The 14,801-nt window shown below is 44.0% G+C and overlaps 1 protein-coding gene across 1 annotated transcript in view; it reads right to left on the reverse strand.

Moving 5' to 3' along the window:
* Window positions 1-14,801, reverse strand: part of LOC121907573 (titin-like) — a 214,293-nt gene that overhangs the window by 18,109 nt on the left and 181,383 nt on the right. Inside the window, 19 exon segments of the mRNA XM_042427209.1 lie at window positions 7-309; window positions 525-830; window positions 1,122-1,421; window positions 1,806-2,096; window positions 2,779-3,084; window positions 3,571-3,873; window positions 4,054-6,120; window positions 6,708-7,007; window positions 7,410-7,694; window positions 7,894-8,187; window positions 8,610-10,376; window positions 10,501-10,806; window positions 10,891-11,193; window positions 11,372-11,677; window positions 11,825-12,112; window positions 12,338-12,634; window positions 12,815-13,117; window positions 13,228-13,815; window positions 14,201-14,497. Of these exon segments, the coding sequence (XP_042283143.1) occupies window positions 7-309; window positions 525-830; window positions 1,122-1,421; window positions 1,806-2,096; window positions 2,779-3,084; window positions 3,571-3,873; window positions 4,054-6,120; window positions 6,708-7,007; window positions 7,410-7,694; window positions 7,894-8,187; window positions 8,610-10,376; window positions 10,501-10,806; window positions 10,891-11,193; window positions 11,372-11,677; window positions 11,825-12,112; window positions 12,338-12,634; window positions 12,815-13,117; window positions 13,228-13,815; window positions 14,201-14,497 (9,210 nt within the window).

Below are 14,801 nucleotides of genomic sequence, written 5' to 3' on the forward strand. Positions count from 1 at the left end.
ACTTACCAATTCTCTCCACTGGCTCGGTCTCAGCACATGGTTCACTGAAGTCTCCTGTGCCATTGATGTTGACACCAGCCACTCTGAAGCAGTACTTCTTGCCCGCTGTGAGTCCAGTTACCACATATTCCATAGCCCGCAGGGTCTTTTCATGGGCCTTTGTCCACTCCTCTGCTCCGGCTTCCTGCATCTCCAGGATGTAGCCCATCACGTCAGCACCTCCATCCTCCACAGGGCAGGACCAGGCCAGGCTAATGCTGTCAGCGTGAGTGTCGGTGATACGAGGGATTGAAGGAGGAGCAGGGGTGCCTAAGAGGGGAGGATACAGGGCTGAAGATCAATAGATCTCTGGTATTGCCAGTTGTAAAGGTTTAATTGAAATCTTAATGGTCACAAGAAATAGTAAGTCTCAGAATTGTCAACAAAACTTGTTCTCTCTTCACAGTGTACAAAAGAAACCTCAAAGAAAAAGAGAGTTGTTGCATGTAATGTTAGGCACTAAGAGTCAGACAAACTGGACTTACATGTTGGAACTCTGCAGACAACATACAGAGAAACCTCGCTGGGTTCGCTCTCTCCGGCCTTGTTGATGGCTGTCACTCTGAACTGGTAGATGTTGCCTTCAACCAAACCGGACACCTTCAGCGTTGTTTCCAGGTGAGTTCCGTCCCTGTTCACCTTCACCCAGCGGGCGCTCTTCCTCTCACGCCTCTCAACCAGGTAGTTGATCAATGGGCTGCCTCCATCACTCTCCGGCTTCAGCCACTCAATGGTGGCAAAGTCCTTTCCAGACGCCAGGATCTCTGGAGCACCAGGAGGAGTTGGCACAGCTGGAGGAAGACAGATTAGAAAGATAACCGAGTGTTACAATTTATGAGGATCACATTTGTGGTTTTATTTTTTAGGAATTAATCTAATACTTTGCAAACAGGGCCACTATGTTTTGGAAAGATTTGGCTGAGGATAGTGGGTTGCAAGAAAAGTTTATTCTTAAAAAAAAACATACATAAATACAAGTGTTTAAGATTAAAAGAGTAGAATTTAAGACTAGATTTTTAGGATGTTGGGCTTTTAAATCATTATTTGCAGTTATTTTTCAATGATCTGATGGCAGCACTTACTGAAGGTGTTTCTGGCAATCATGGGTGCTGACTGGAGGTGGACTCCAGCTCCATATTTGTTGACTCCCCGGACTCTGAACAGATACTCTGTGTTCTTGAACAGCCCTGTGATGTTGCAGGTCAGCTCCTTGCATTCGGCCTGCATGATGACCCAGTTGAGCCTGTTGGTGTCGCGCCTTTCCACGATGTAGCCGGAGACCTCATCGCCACCATCCTCGAGAGGAGGCTTCCAGCTCAGGGTGCACGACTCTTCAGTGACCTTGCTGATTTCGATGCTGCCTTCACACACTCCAGGGGTGTCTGTATGCAACAGATGTGCTCATGGTAAGACACTTTGGATAACTGCCTCAAATTAAAGCAAGATTATGTAGCATCTGCTGAGCAGGAGCAACAGTATCCTCTTCTACCACAAGTCAATCACATGTTATCTCACCAATATAACTATATCATTATCAACAGAACTAAGACACATACTAGCAGCCGCCAGACTGTATTTCCCTAACCCTAACCCAGGACGTGGAGTGGGACTGAAAGAGATGCCACTCTCCCTATTACAAGTCAGTGTACCATCAAAATTATTTTGAAGCTGGTATTTTAAAGTAAAATAGTTGCATAATGTTGTTTTAATACTCCCAGTGAAATGCGTAGACTTGAAAGGTGGAAAAACAAAACAATCTCACTCACCAAGCACTTTGACGTTGACCTCAGCGGTCTTGGTTCCACTCACATTCCTGACAGTGAGGATATACTTTCCAGTGTCATCTCTGTCACAGAACTTGATGATGGCCATGGCCCTGGTGGATGTGTACTGCAGGTGGTACTTTTCACACAACTCCAGCTCCTTTTTGCCCTTGGACCAGGAAGCTTTGGGGTCAGGCCTACCACCCACCGCTGCATCCAGAACCAGGTCTGAACCAGCTCTGACCTTTACAGTTTCGGACATGAGTTTGCTGTCCAGCTGGGCCTTCGGAGGCTCTGTTGGATGAAAAAGGAAAATGGTTACTATTAGGACTGAACGATTTTGAAAAAATATATAATGCGAGTATTTTGACTGCAATTTCGATATGATTTGCAATATTAGAGAAAATGATCATTTTTACCTCATTCTTCTCATTTTAATTGAAAAACATATTAAAATGATGATGGTGTGATTTTTGCGGGGGTTTGTACCAAACAAATATGTTTTCTTAGGCCTGTAGAATATGATGTGTTGGCCAGGACATCTCTGCAGCATGACAATATTTAATTTAAAATGGTATTTTGACACATATTTCACCTTTAACAAATATTGTGCCTCCTGCGATTTGAAAATTGCAGTAGGCCATATTGCGGTTTTGATTAATTATTCAGCCCTAGTTACTATAACAATATCTGTGTTGATGCCCCAACCCTTTTAAAGAGGTGTAAAAGTTCTACCTACTCCAAAAAGACCTGGGAGAAACTTGGTGGAAAAAGTGATGTGTTTATTTAGCCAATGAGAAAAGTAAACTAACTAACTTACTAGCTAAAGTAAACTGGATGTTTCCTTTTTTCAATATTGGTTATATTAATACATGTCGCATGAAACTTGAGACAGTTTTTATTTTGATAGTTAAGGTCAGATATGTAAAGGGCTGTACTGGTGGTATTGTGTCATCATCAAAGAAACACATCTTACCGAAGTCAGTCTTGCACTGCACAGAGCCGGTGGACTCTGAGGGTGAGCTGAAGACCTGGTTTGCGTTCTTGGCGATGATTCTGAACTCATAGGGTTCTCCCTCTCCCAGGGCAGTCACAGTGTAGAAAGTGTCTGTCACATTGGTGTAGTTACATTTCAGCCAGCGGCCTTCACCAGTCACAGTATATGGCTTACGCTCAATGATGTATCCCACAATGGGGCTGCCACCGTCATTCAGTGGAGTCGACCATTTGAGGGACACAGTGGTTCTCGTGACATTTGTGACTTCTGGCTTACTTGGTGGATCTAAAAAATAGAAAGATAATTTTTGTCAGACATGCCAGAGCAAAGCCATATTACCTAAACATAAAGAACTGGATAGTGTGATACACATTTTTCAGCACTCACCAACAAGTGAACCTTAAATCTGATTTTTCTTTCACTTTTTTGTACCTCGGAAACATTCCTAAAGGTCTCGGTAAAAGCGACACACATCTTTTGAAGATATTTATGGCCGCAAGTAAAAAAACAATTACAAAATGCTGGCATCAGAGGGACCCTCCCACCATTGCCCTTCTTATCAACATAAATAAGGAGAAAAATGGGATTGTTATATTCATACAGACTTTTAACAGTCTTCCTTTTTCTTTTCTGAACCCTTTGGAATGCATTGTGAACTGTACCTGTGCTTTTTTTCTTTTACTGATTGTGCTGTTATGTCCAGACCCCATTTATTCTCCGTTTATACAAAAACTAAAAATAAAAGTGTCAAAAAAAACAAAAAACACTCACCAACAGGGTTTTGAGCCACTGCTCCCTTGGAGGCCTCGCTGGCTTTGCTCAGCCCAGCACTGTTCATGGCATAAATCCTGAATTGGTACTCCAGACCTTCAACTAGGCCCTCCACCTGGTAGGAGCACTCAAAGCATGGGATCTTGTTCTCCCTCACCCACAGAATAATGTTCCTCTCCTTCTTCTCAATCCAGTAACCTGTCACCTTGCTGCCACCATCATGGTAGGGCTCCTCCCATGTCAGGGTCATTGTGTTGGCAGTGACATTGATGACTGAGGGCCTTGTTGGTGCGCCAGGAGGTGCTGTGATTAAAAAATGAGATTTTGTTTTTGAGTACAGTCACCTATATCACAGCCTGACTCAAAAGAAGATGCACATTTTTTCACAGACATTGAAAATCTAAGAAATGTTTAAAAATATGTTCTTTAACATTCAAATATTGAATTGCTGTCAAAAATTTAAGTTGATATAATTGTACTCACTGAAAGGATGCTCTGCAACAATAGTCTCAGACTCCGTGTGCTTGCTGACACCAAACCTGTTCTCGGCAGAGACCCTGAATGTGTACTGCATGTACTTGGTCAGATGAGAAACATGGAGAGATGTGCGCTTTACACTGGAGTTGATCAGCTGCCAGGCAGTAGAGCCAGACTCACGCTTCTCTACAATGTAGTTGGTAATGTCAGTGCCACCATCGTCCTCTGGTGGTTGCCAGTTAATGTCGCAGGATGCAGAGGTGATGGATGAGATTTCAATGGGTCCGGTTGGAGGACTGGGTCTACCAGTGACATTAACTTCAACAGTGAAGGTCTTAGCTCCTGTCACATTCTCCAGAGTCAGGTAGTATTTACCACCATCACCTCTCATGGCCTCCTTGACTGAGATGCTGGCTCTATCCTTAGTTACTTTGATGGTAACTCTGTCAGAGTTTTTCAACCTCATCTCCTCTAGCTTCCAGGTGACTTTGGGAGCGGGTCTACCGCTAATGGGAACATCGATGGTGAAGGTGCTACCAGACCTGCATGTAATGAGCTGGCCGGTGATCTCACTGAGGTCAGCAGCAGGTTCAATGTGAGGCTCTTTGACGAGCACGGGGGTCACAGTTTCCCTGGGCTGGCTGAAGCCAGCTTCATTCTTAGCCTTCACACGGAAGTCATACTCATCACCCTTGTTGAGCTTTTCAATATCATAGGTGAGATTCTTGGTGTTACCAATCACTACCCATTTGTCTGTACCCTTTGGCTTAGCCTCAATGGTGTAACTCTGGATGCGGCTACCACCGTCATGCTCTGGTTTGAGCCAGCCCAGTGACACAGAGCTGTCTGTGGTGTCAAGGATGTCCAGTCTCTTCGGAGCAGATGGCTGTGCAGTGGCAATGACAGGCTCAGTCAGCTCAAATGCCTCACCCACACCATACTGGTTCTCTGCAGAGACTCTGAAGAAGTATGGTACCCCCTCCAGCAAGTCCTGGATCTTCATGATATGCTGAGTGCACTTGCCACCAGACTCCTGCCAGGTGCGACGGCTAGCTTCACGCCTTTCAACGATATAGTGATGGATTCGTGCTCCACCATCATTAAGTGGAGGCTCCCAAATAATTGTGACTGAGCCTCTGGACACTTGCTTCAAGGCCACAGCCTGTGGAGTTCCAGGAGTGTCCATCACCTTTACAGTGAAAGTAATTGCCTTGCTGCCACTGGCATTCTCCAGGTTAACAGTGTATTTGCCTGTATCATTTCTAGAACAGTTTTCAATGCATAGAGAACTGCTGCCTTCTGTAGTTATGATCTCTGACAGGACACCCAACTCTCCTTCTTCTTTCACCCAGGTGGCAGTGGGAATGGGCTTTCCTCTGAAGTTGACGCCCAGGCACACTGAACCTCCAGCCTTGACAATGTGTGTCTGCTTGAAGGCAGCATCAATATCAACCTGTGGTGGTGTTTGCCTGTCAACAGCCTGAGCAGGCTCTGAAGTCTCCTGGTCTTCACCTCTTCCCACATGATTGACACCTGCAACACGGAACTTATACTCAGCTCCTGTCTGTAGGCCACCCACCACATAATGGGTTTCTGCTACCAGCTCCTCATTTACTCTCTTCCATTCTGTCTCATCAGCCTTCATCATCTCGATGATGTAGCCCAGGATCTCCATGCCTCCGTCATCCGCAGGCTTGGACCATTCCAGACTGATGGAGCTGTTGGTGGAGTCTGACACACAGACCACAGATGGAGCACAGGGGATATCCTTTGGTTCAGCAGCTTTGATAGGAATGGAGATGTTGCTGGGAGCTCCAACACCAGCATCATTCACAGCCATAACACGGAACTCATATTCCATATCTTCGGTCAGATGGAGCACCTGGTGAGCGCACTCGACAATAGGCTTCTTGGTAATCACCTTGTAGAATCGGATAGTCTTCTTCTCTCGTTTCTCTAGAATATAGTGGTGGATGGGGTTTCCTCCATCAGATGTTGGAGGAGCCCAGGCCAGGGTGATGCTCTCTCCTGTCACCTCAGTGGCATCAGGAGTGCCTGGAGCATCAGGAACAGCTGGGGGAAACAAGAAAAGTGGTGCATGTAGAAATTACATTTTTCTTTTAGAAGTGGCTATTGGTCCGGATTCCGCTCTGTCAATTGTCTATGTAATGTCGGTACGGAATTATTACACATGAGCATTGATGTTAATTGCACAAGATCATATGATCAAATTCAAATTGTTTCCAAATGGAGGAAAGTTTGTGCTTACAGGTGATCCACCAATCCTTCCATGGTTTGGGTTAAAATAGTTAAGTTAAGGCACAAAAACCACAGTTTTGGGAAAGATCATGGTTTGGGTTCAAATGTGGTAAAAATGTCCCATTTAACGGCATTAAAATCCCTGACATGATGGTCAAAATATCTGGTCACTGGTCTACAAGAGGTCTGGTGTTATGTCATAGTTTGTTCCCCCCTCGATTAATGCTCCCCTCCTGTTAAAATTGTGTTTACGTACCAATAGAACAAAGTACTATGAGCCCGGAAAACCAGTCCGGACCAACAGCCTGTTTGTGTCTGGTAAATTATTGCATAGCTGTAACCGGCACCTTTTCTTTTATCTGAAATGTTGAATAAAACTGCTTTTCCAATGTTTCACTCACTGTATTGCAACTGTGCAATGATGGGGCTGGATTCCAAAGGTCTGCCAACGCCAAACTTGTTGACGGCAGAGACCCTGAACTGGTACTCATTGGTCTTCATGAGCTTGGTTGCAGTGAAAGTGCACTCTTCACATTCGTCAGACACTAAAGCCCAGGAGATCTTGGTGGTCTCACGCTTCTCAACAATGTAATGTGAAATCTCAGAGCAGCCATCCTTCTCTGGTGGGTTCCAGGACAGAGTACACCTGCCCTCGGAGATGTTGCTGAAAGTGATGGGTCCTACCGGCTCCCCAGGTGTGTCTGTATCACATAGGTGTGTGAGAAAAGTTAGAAAATAAATGACTATACCACACAACAAGAGCCCCCTCACACTCTTGCTACCAGACTGAGAACCCTCATATCACCTCTCTCCTGTATAGACTCTTATATATACACTTTGCTGATCCCAAACTGTATAAAGTTCTTAAAATTTGTTTATTTTTATATTTCTTATCATTTATTCAATCCTCTCTTGTAAGTGTAAAAAACTGGATAGCAGAGGAAAAATTAAACTGCTTTTGTCTCAATGTAAGCTTTATAATATGTACTTCTGTGCTAAAATAAAGAATTAAATTAAAAAATTTAAAAAAATTTAAAAGACTATATACAGTGGTGCAAACAACTTTACTGTAATATTAAGGGCAAACTGACAAAACTACATACCTTGGACTTGAACAAGGATGTTCTCCTTTTTGCTTCCAGATCCATTGGTAGCCTCCACGGTGTAGTGGCCAGCGTGAGTACGGTCAGCATCCCTGACAAACAGGGTGCTGGATCCAGCTACATTGATAACATCCATCATCTTTTTGGTAATCTCGACACCGTCTCTGTGCCAGACAACCTTAGGAACAGGGCGTCCTGTGATGGTCACCTTCAGCCTGATGTTGTCTCCTGCCTTGACTGTCAAACCCTCGAAGTACTCTGGGCCAAACTCAATATGAGGAGAAGCTGATTTGGAGGAAAGAGGGATGCATTAGTTTTCAGTACGTTGCTTTACTATGCTTTAAAAATGAGAACTATGATTTGCACTGCAGCCAGCAAGCTGTTTGGTCATTTACCCATCAGTCCTGAAGTTCAAGTTTTTAATAACACAATCAGAAACCCTATTCTCTACCAGGTACACACTTGCTGTCCTGTCATTACTCACCGTTCTCACTTCTGACCACAATCAATCCAGAGGAGTTGGATGGAGGGCTGACGACACCAATGGCATTCCTGGCAATCACTCTGAACTCATAGCGCTCATTTGTTGCCAAACCACTGACAGTGTACTGGCAGTCATGCACGTCAGTCAAGTTGGCTTTGAACCAGCGGCCATGTCCTTGGCGTTTCTCAACGGTGTAGCCAGTAATCTTGCTACCTCCGTCACGTTTGGGTGCATCCCATTTAAGACTTATTGAATCACTAGTCACATCAGTGTAGTCGGGCTGGCCAGGAGGATCTGAAATACATGAGATGCATCTCTTAAAATCTATAAAACAGTGGTTACTGGAGAATCAAATGTTCTGTCATAATCTGGAGTAGTGGTTATAGCAATGTTTTGCTATTTCTCTGTGCTTATATGCTTTAATGTTTTTTATATGCCATCAACCTGCCAGGGACTGCAGATAAAAATTAGGCTGTATGGCTAAATCTGGCACATGATGGACCCAAATACTCAAGTTAATTAATGTGCATTGTCCCTTCTTAAATAAAATAAAACATAAACATCTTTTAATTTATTTTGCCAAAGTGCTTTTATTCAAACTACATGTTAGTCTGGTTTTAGAACTAAAGTGATTTTGCTAAACTTATAACCAATATTGTATGTGATGGAAGTGTAACAAGAAAACAGAAAAAATCATAGTGTGAATCAGAACTCACCAACAGGACTGACGGCCATGGTTGGCTTGCTCTCATCACTCATTCTGCTGAAGCCGGCATCATTCTGGGCGTAGACCCTGAAGGAGTACTCAAGACCTTCGATCAGTTCCAAGATCCTGAATTCTGTTTCTTTGACCACAACAGTATTCACCTTTTGCCATGTGATGCTGTTCTTCTCCTTCTTCTCCACATGGTAGCCCATGATGGGGGTACCACCATCATAGATGGGTGTCTCCCACCGGATAGTCATGCCATCAGTGGTGACATTGTACACGACAGGTTTGCCAGGTGGGCCGGGGGGCCTGAACTGATGTTTGGCAACTACCATCTGTGAGACCAGAGGCTCACTGACACCGTACCTATTCTCAGCACACACTCTGAATTGGTACTGACTGCCCTTGATCAGGTGGGGCACCCTGAACTGAGTTCCCTCTACACTGGAGCATGCCATCTTCCAGTCAGACTGGGAGGTGTCACGCTTCTCCACAGAGTAGCAGGTAATGTCTCCACCGCCATCATCATTGGGTTCATCCCAGGAGATCATGATACTCTCAGCTCTTACCTCATCCAAGCGGATGGGTCCAACAGGCTTTGATGGCGGTCCAAGTGTGATGACATGGATGTGGAAGGATCTCCTGTTGACCATGTTGTCGAGGGTCAGGGTGTATTTTCCCTCATTCTCCTTCTTCACATTCTTAATCATTAGAGTGGCTTTGTTTTCTGTCTTCTTGAAGCGGATTACGTCACTTTCCCTCAGAGGCAGGTTGTCCTTCAGCCACAGAATAGCAGGTCTGGGTTTGCCTTTGTATGGCAGCTCAATGTGCACATTGTGACCAAGGCGAACATTGATTCTGCCATCTGGGTAGTCTGCAAGGCTTGCTTCAGGTGTGATAATGTAGTCGATCACCTTTATAGGCCCAATCTCAACAAACTCACCCTGTCCCTTTTCATTCCTGGCAGAAACTCTGAAGAACATATCTGAGTGCTCCTTGAGTTTCTTGACTTCAAACTCACACTGTCTGCTGGTTCCTCCAAGTGACCATTCCCCCTCCTTCTCATGCTTCTTTTCAATGACGTAGTCAGAGACGATGCTGCCGCCATCATAATCAGGCTTCAGCCACTGCAGAGTGACAGAGGTCTTGGATGAATCTTTCATAGACACCTCCTTGACTGGTCCTGGAGTCTCTGTAGCCTTCACTGGTTCATGTGTTTCACATGGATCACCGACACCATTCTCATTCTCTGCTAACACACGGAAGAAGAAGGATGTCTTCTCTGAGAGATCTTCAATGGTGTATGTTGTATCTGTGCATTTGCTTGTCACTGCAGAGTAGGATCTCTTGGAAGAGTCCCTCTTCTCAACAATATAGTTTGTGATTTCAGCACCACCATCAAGGAGTGGAGGCTCCCAGCAGAGGGTGACCTTTCCACGGGTCACCTCCTTTAGTACCAGGTTCCTGCACTGAGCTGGAGTGTCCTGGACTTTCATGGACAGGGTCAGCGTCTTGGGCTCTCCCACACCATTCTCAACCTTGACTGTGTACTTTCCAGTGTCAAGCCTGGTCACATCACGCATCACAAGGACTGTGGTAGTGTCTGAGTGGTGGAACTCATACTTGGGGTTGTGGTCAATGCATTCCTCTCCCTTGCTCCAGGAAGCAGAGGGAGCAGGTCTGCCCTTCAGAGGAACAGACAGCTCCACATCCTTGCCAGCCTTCACAATGTAGTGAGTTCTCATGGCCACATCTGAGTCAATCTGGGCCTCCTCTGTGAGAATCATGAAAATATACAAGGGCACAAGGTATATAGTATGTGAGTCATGTACAAAGAAACCAAGACATTATTGTAAACTGAACACACTTCACATTTTCAATATCAATGATTAATTTACCCAGGATATCTTTGGCCTGCACAGGCTCTGTCATCTCCAGAGGATCTCCACGGCCAGCACAGTTGATGGCAGACACTCTGAAGAAGTAGTTGACATCCGGCTTTAGGTCATGAACTGTGTACTCTGTTGTCTTGACCTCTCCCTTGGAGGTGATCACAGCCCATTCTTCCTCTCCCTCAATAAGTTTCTCCACCACGTAGCTGGTGACCTCACTGCCTCCATCCCATTCTGGTTTGGACCAGCCCAAGGTGATGGATGTCTTGGTGGAGTCCACCACCTTCAGCTTGCAAGGCTCATCTGGTGGATCTATGAATGGAATGCATTTGTTAGGTGGTAGATGCATATATCTATCTTTATTGTCTCATTGGAACTCATTGAAAGACCGCTTACCAACTGGATCAGCAGCCTTGTAGTATTCTGATGCATCAGAGAACGGTCCTTCTCCAGCCTTGTTAATGGCACAGACACGATATTGGTACTCATGTCCTTCTGTCAGGTGGTAGACGGTCTGTTTGATGTCAGTAACAGGGTCTTTGTAAACTTTGATCCAGCGCAAGCTCTTCTTGTCGCGTCTCTCCAGGTAGTAGCCTGTAACAGGGCTGCCTCCATCTACTCCTGGTTTGTCCCATTCTACCACCATATTGGTCTTGGTGGTGGTGTTCACCTCGGGAGTACGAGGCTGCCCGGGAGTCACTAAAGAAATGTAAAAAAAAAAAAAAAAAAAAGTTAAGGAAATGCAAGTGGCAACATAATAACAATCTTGATAAAAATTGGTATATTTTTTCTTATGACTGTAAAGCAGTAGGACTATATCAGTCCATAAGACTTATTCATTTTTACAATCATATTCATAATACAGCCCAAAGCATACCAAAGGCATTCTTTGCGATGACTGGCTCCGACTCCAGTGGCTCTCCAACTCCAAACTTATTAACACCCCTGACACGGAACACGTATTCATTTCCTCGCACTAGCTTGCCGACAGCAATGTGGGTCTGCTCGTGCCTGTCCGAAACTGTTGACCAGACTACTCGGCTGGTTTCGCGCCTCTCGATAATGTAGTGGGTCACCTTGGAACCTCCCAGCTCAACCTCAGGCACAGGCTCCCAGCTGAATATGATCTTTTCTGCCGTAATGGAGACGAAGTTAATGATGCCAGCTGGGGGTCCAGGTTTATCTACAGGGGGATAAAAAGGTAAAGCATATGAGCAATAAATACTGGGATGATGGAAGATTGCATTAAACTTGATGATCTCAAACTTATTCAACTGATTAATTCAGAATTCTGTTATTATATAGGAATGTGGCAAGAATTTCTACAAACCTAGGATTTCAATCCTGATGGTTGCAGATGCTGACCCCAAAACATTCTTGATCTTAACCTCATATGAGCCTGTGTCAAGGCGAGATGCATCCTTGATCAGGACAGCAGAAGAGTCAGTCGTGCTTTCGACACTAACGGTAGAGGTAGCTACAAGTTCCTTTCCATTCTTGAGCCATTCGAGGGTTGGCAGAGGCTTGGCAATGATTCCTACTCCGAGTTTAACCGAAGCTCCAGCTTTGTACTGTACCACATCCAGATACTCTGGAGGAAGGTCAATGGCTGGAGCACCTGTGGGACAAAGGATATTTTTTGGTTTGGTTTATTGGTTTAGTTGGTCTGGTTTATTGAAAAAGTACAACATAACATACTTTGGCAGGGACAGAACAATACAATCTTGGGATTATTTCCATCATTGTCTCTGATGTTTAAACAGTCAACCAACTTTCATCAAGATGGAGACAGTAAATTCCCTATGCATACTAACATTAGTAATGTAGATAAAATGCAACTCACCACATGCATCAATGCAAGTGACTGGGCCAGCAATAAGAGATGGATTGCTGACAGACCCAACAGTATTCTTGGCGAACACTCTGAACTCGTAAGACACATCCTGGTTCAGTCCAGATACAGTAAAGCCCATTTCAATGATATTTGTGAAGTTGGCCTTCACCCATCTGCCATCGGGAGCTTCCCTCCTCTCCACACTGTAGCCGGTAATCTTGCTGCCACCATCATATGGAGGCCTCTGCCAGGCCAGGCTGACTGAGTTCTTGGTGACTTCTGTGACTTGAACATTTGCTGGGGGCTCTACAGTATTAAAGTGGTGAAGATGAAAAATCATTAACTATTAAATAATGGAATCTTAATTTAGGTTTTGAGGGCTACGGGACCCCATAAAATTCAGATCAAACTGATTAATTTTGAATGTCAGATGATGTCACCTTTTCAGACAAACTGGAGATAGAGATACAATTCAAAAACACTTACCACAGGCATCAATAGCCAACACCTCTTCCGATGTCTTGCTAATCTTTCCAATACCAGCGGCATTTTCAGCTGCCACCTTGAATTCATAAATGAGACCAGGGCAGATATTGGTGACCCGCCACTGATTTCCTGGGATTGCTGTCTTATTGATCTTCTGCCAGAGGATGCTGCTCCGCTCCTTCATCTGGAGATGATATCCAATCACAGGGTTTCCACCGTCATTGACTGGCTCATTCCAGCAGACTGTCAGGCTCTCTCTAGATACATAGCTGACCCATGGTGTGGATGGAGGTCCAGGGAAGGCTGTAATGGCCAGAATAACTTTAATGTTAGTGTTTATTCAGAGGGATAATCCATGTAATAAAACTCGTCACAGTAAAGGAATAATTACTACTAAACTTGTATTGACTTACTGTATGGAAGCTTTATCGTGACTGGCTTGCTGTCAATGTGGTCGCTGATGCCGTAGCGATTCTCAGCCTTTATCCTGAACTGATACTCCTCTCCCTTGGTCAACTTAGTCACCTTAAATGAGCTTCTGGCAATGCTAGTTGACACCTCTATCCAGGCAGGAGTGCTGGTTTCACGTTTCAGTACAATGTAGTTGGTAACAGGACTGCCACCATGATTCTCTGGAGGAGCCCATTTCAGACACACTGTGGTCTCTCCAACCTCTCCAATCTCGACTGGTCCAGTAGGAGGTTCGGGTCTGTCTAGTACAACGAAGTTAATGAAGATTTTGGTGGTACCTCCAGCATTTGAGGCAGTGACTTCATATTTGCCAGCGTCGCTTGCCATGCTTTCATTGAGAGTGATGATTAAGGTGTCTGGTGTTACTTCAGTCAGCAGCCTCTTGGATCCCTTGATGACAACATTGTTTTTGGACATAGTCACTTTAGGCATGGGCCTGCCGGTGAGAGGAATCTCAAAGGTCAGGTTGGATCCTGCTCTCACATAAACTGTATTCTTGGGGTAATTCTTCAGATCAAACTCTGGAGCCTCTGTTTAGAAAAAAAAAGACAGGAAAGTGAAAGTACTGTCACTTTAAAAATAATTTATCCACCTCTCCACAGAAAGATAAAAAGACAGAAAAATCCATCAAACCGAATTATTACAGAAATGGCTTTTTAAAAAGTAATCTAAAAAATTAAATACACATTTTCATACAATAGACATTCCAGCAACCATCTGAAAGTGTTATTTTGATGAAAAAAAGATCAAAACCTGTTGTCTAATTATCACAATTATCATTTTTGTTAAGTGTCATGAGAAATAGTTATAACTTCTATAATTCAGGCTCAGCTGTTTTCTTGTTTTCTTGAGACAGGCTAAAAATCCAATGATATAACTGATACCAAAATTTAGTAGTAATGCTTAAGATATTACCGTGTATTTCCTTGACAAGAACAGGTACAATCATCTCCTTGGGTTCGCTTAGTCCAGCATGGTTCTCAGCACGGACTCTGAAGAAGTACTCTGCACCCTCCCTCAGGCTCTTTATGGTGTGGTTCATGGTCTTCACAGTGGCACACTTCACCCACTTGTTCTGTCCCTTCTCAAGGGCATCAATTAGGTAACCAGTGACTCTGCTTCCACCATCATATTCTGGTCTTGTCCAGGCAATTGTAACGCTGTCCTTAGTAACATTTGCAACTCCAAATCTCATGGGTGGACTTGGTACCTCTGTAACACACAGTATGGAATTTTAACAAGCATATTTTGTGGAAAGTATAAAGGCAGCATAAAATAAACTCCAAAACTGCAACAATGAAAAAACAGTCAGTTCACATTAAGGTTATTATACTTAACTAAAACTAAACTAAAAACTAAAAATAGATGTGAAAAAAAAACATTTATTAAAAACTGACTTTAGAAAAAATTAAAACTAACTGAAAAGATATAGTGTACTCAGAGAACTAACCTAAAATAGAAATATACAGAAAATGTCTTTAGTTTTAGTCTTTGTCAATTTGGTCAAATTTGTCAC

This window comes from Thunnus maccoyii, chromosome 11 (genome assembly GCF_910596095.1).
Source record: "Thunnus maccoyii chromosome 11, fThuMac1.1, whole genome shotgun sequence".
Classification (NCBI taxonomy): Eukaryota; Metazoa; Chordata; class Actinopteri; order Scombriformes; family Scombridae; genus Thunnus; species Thunnus maccoyii.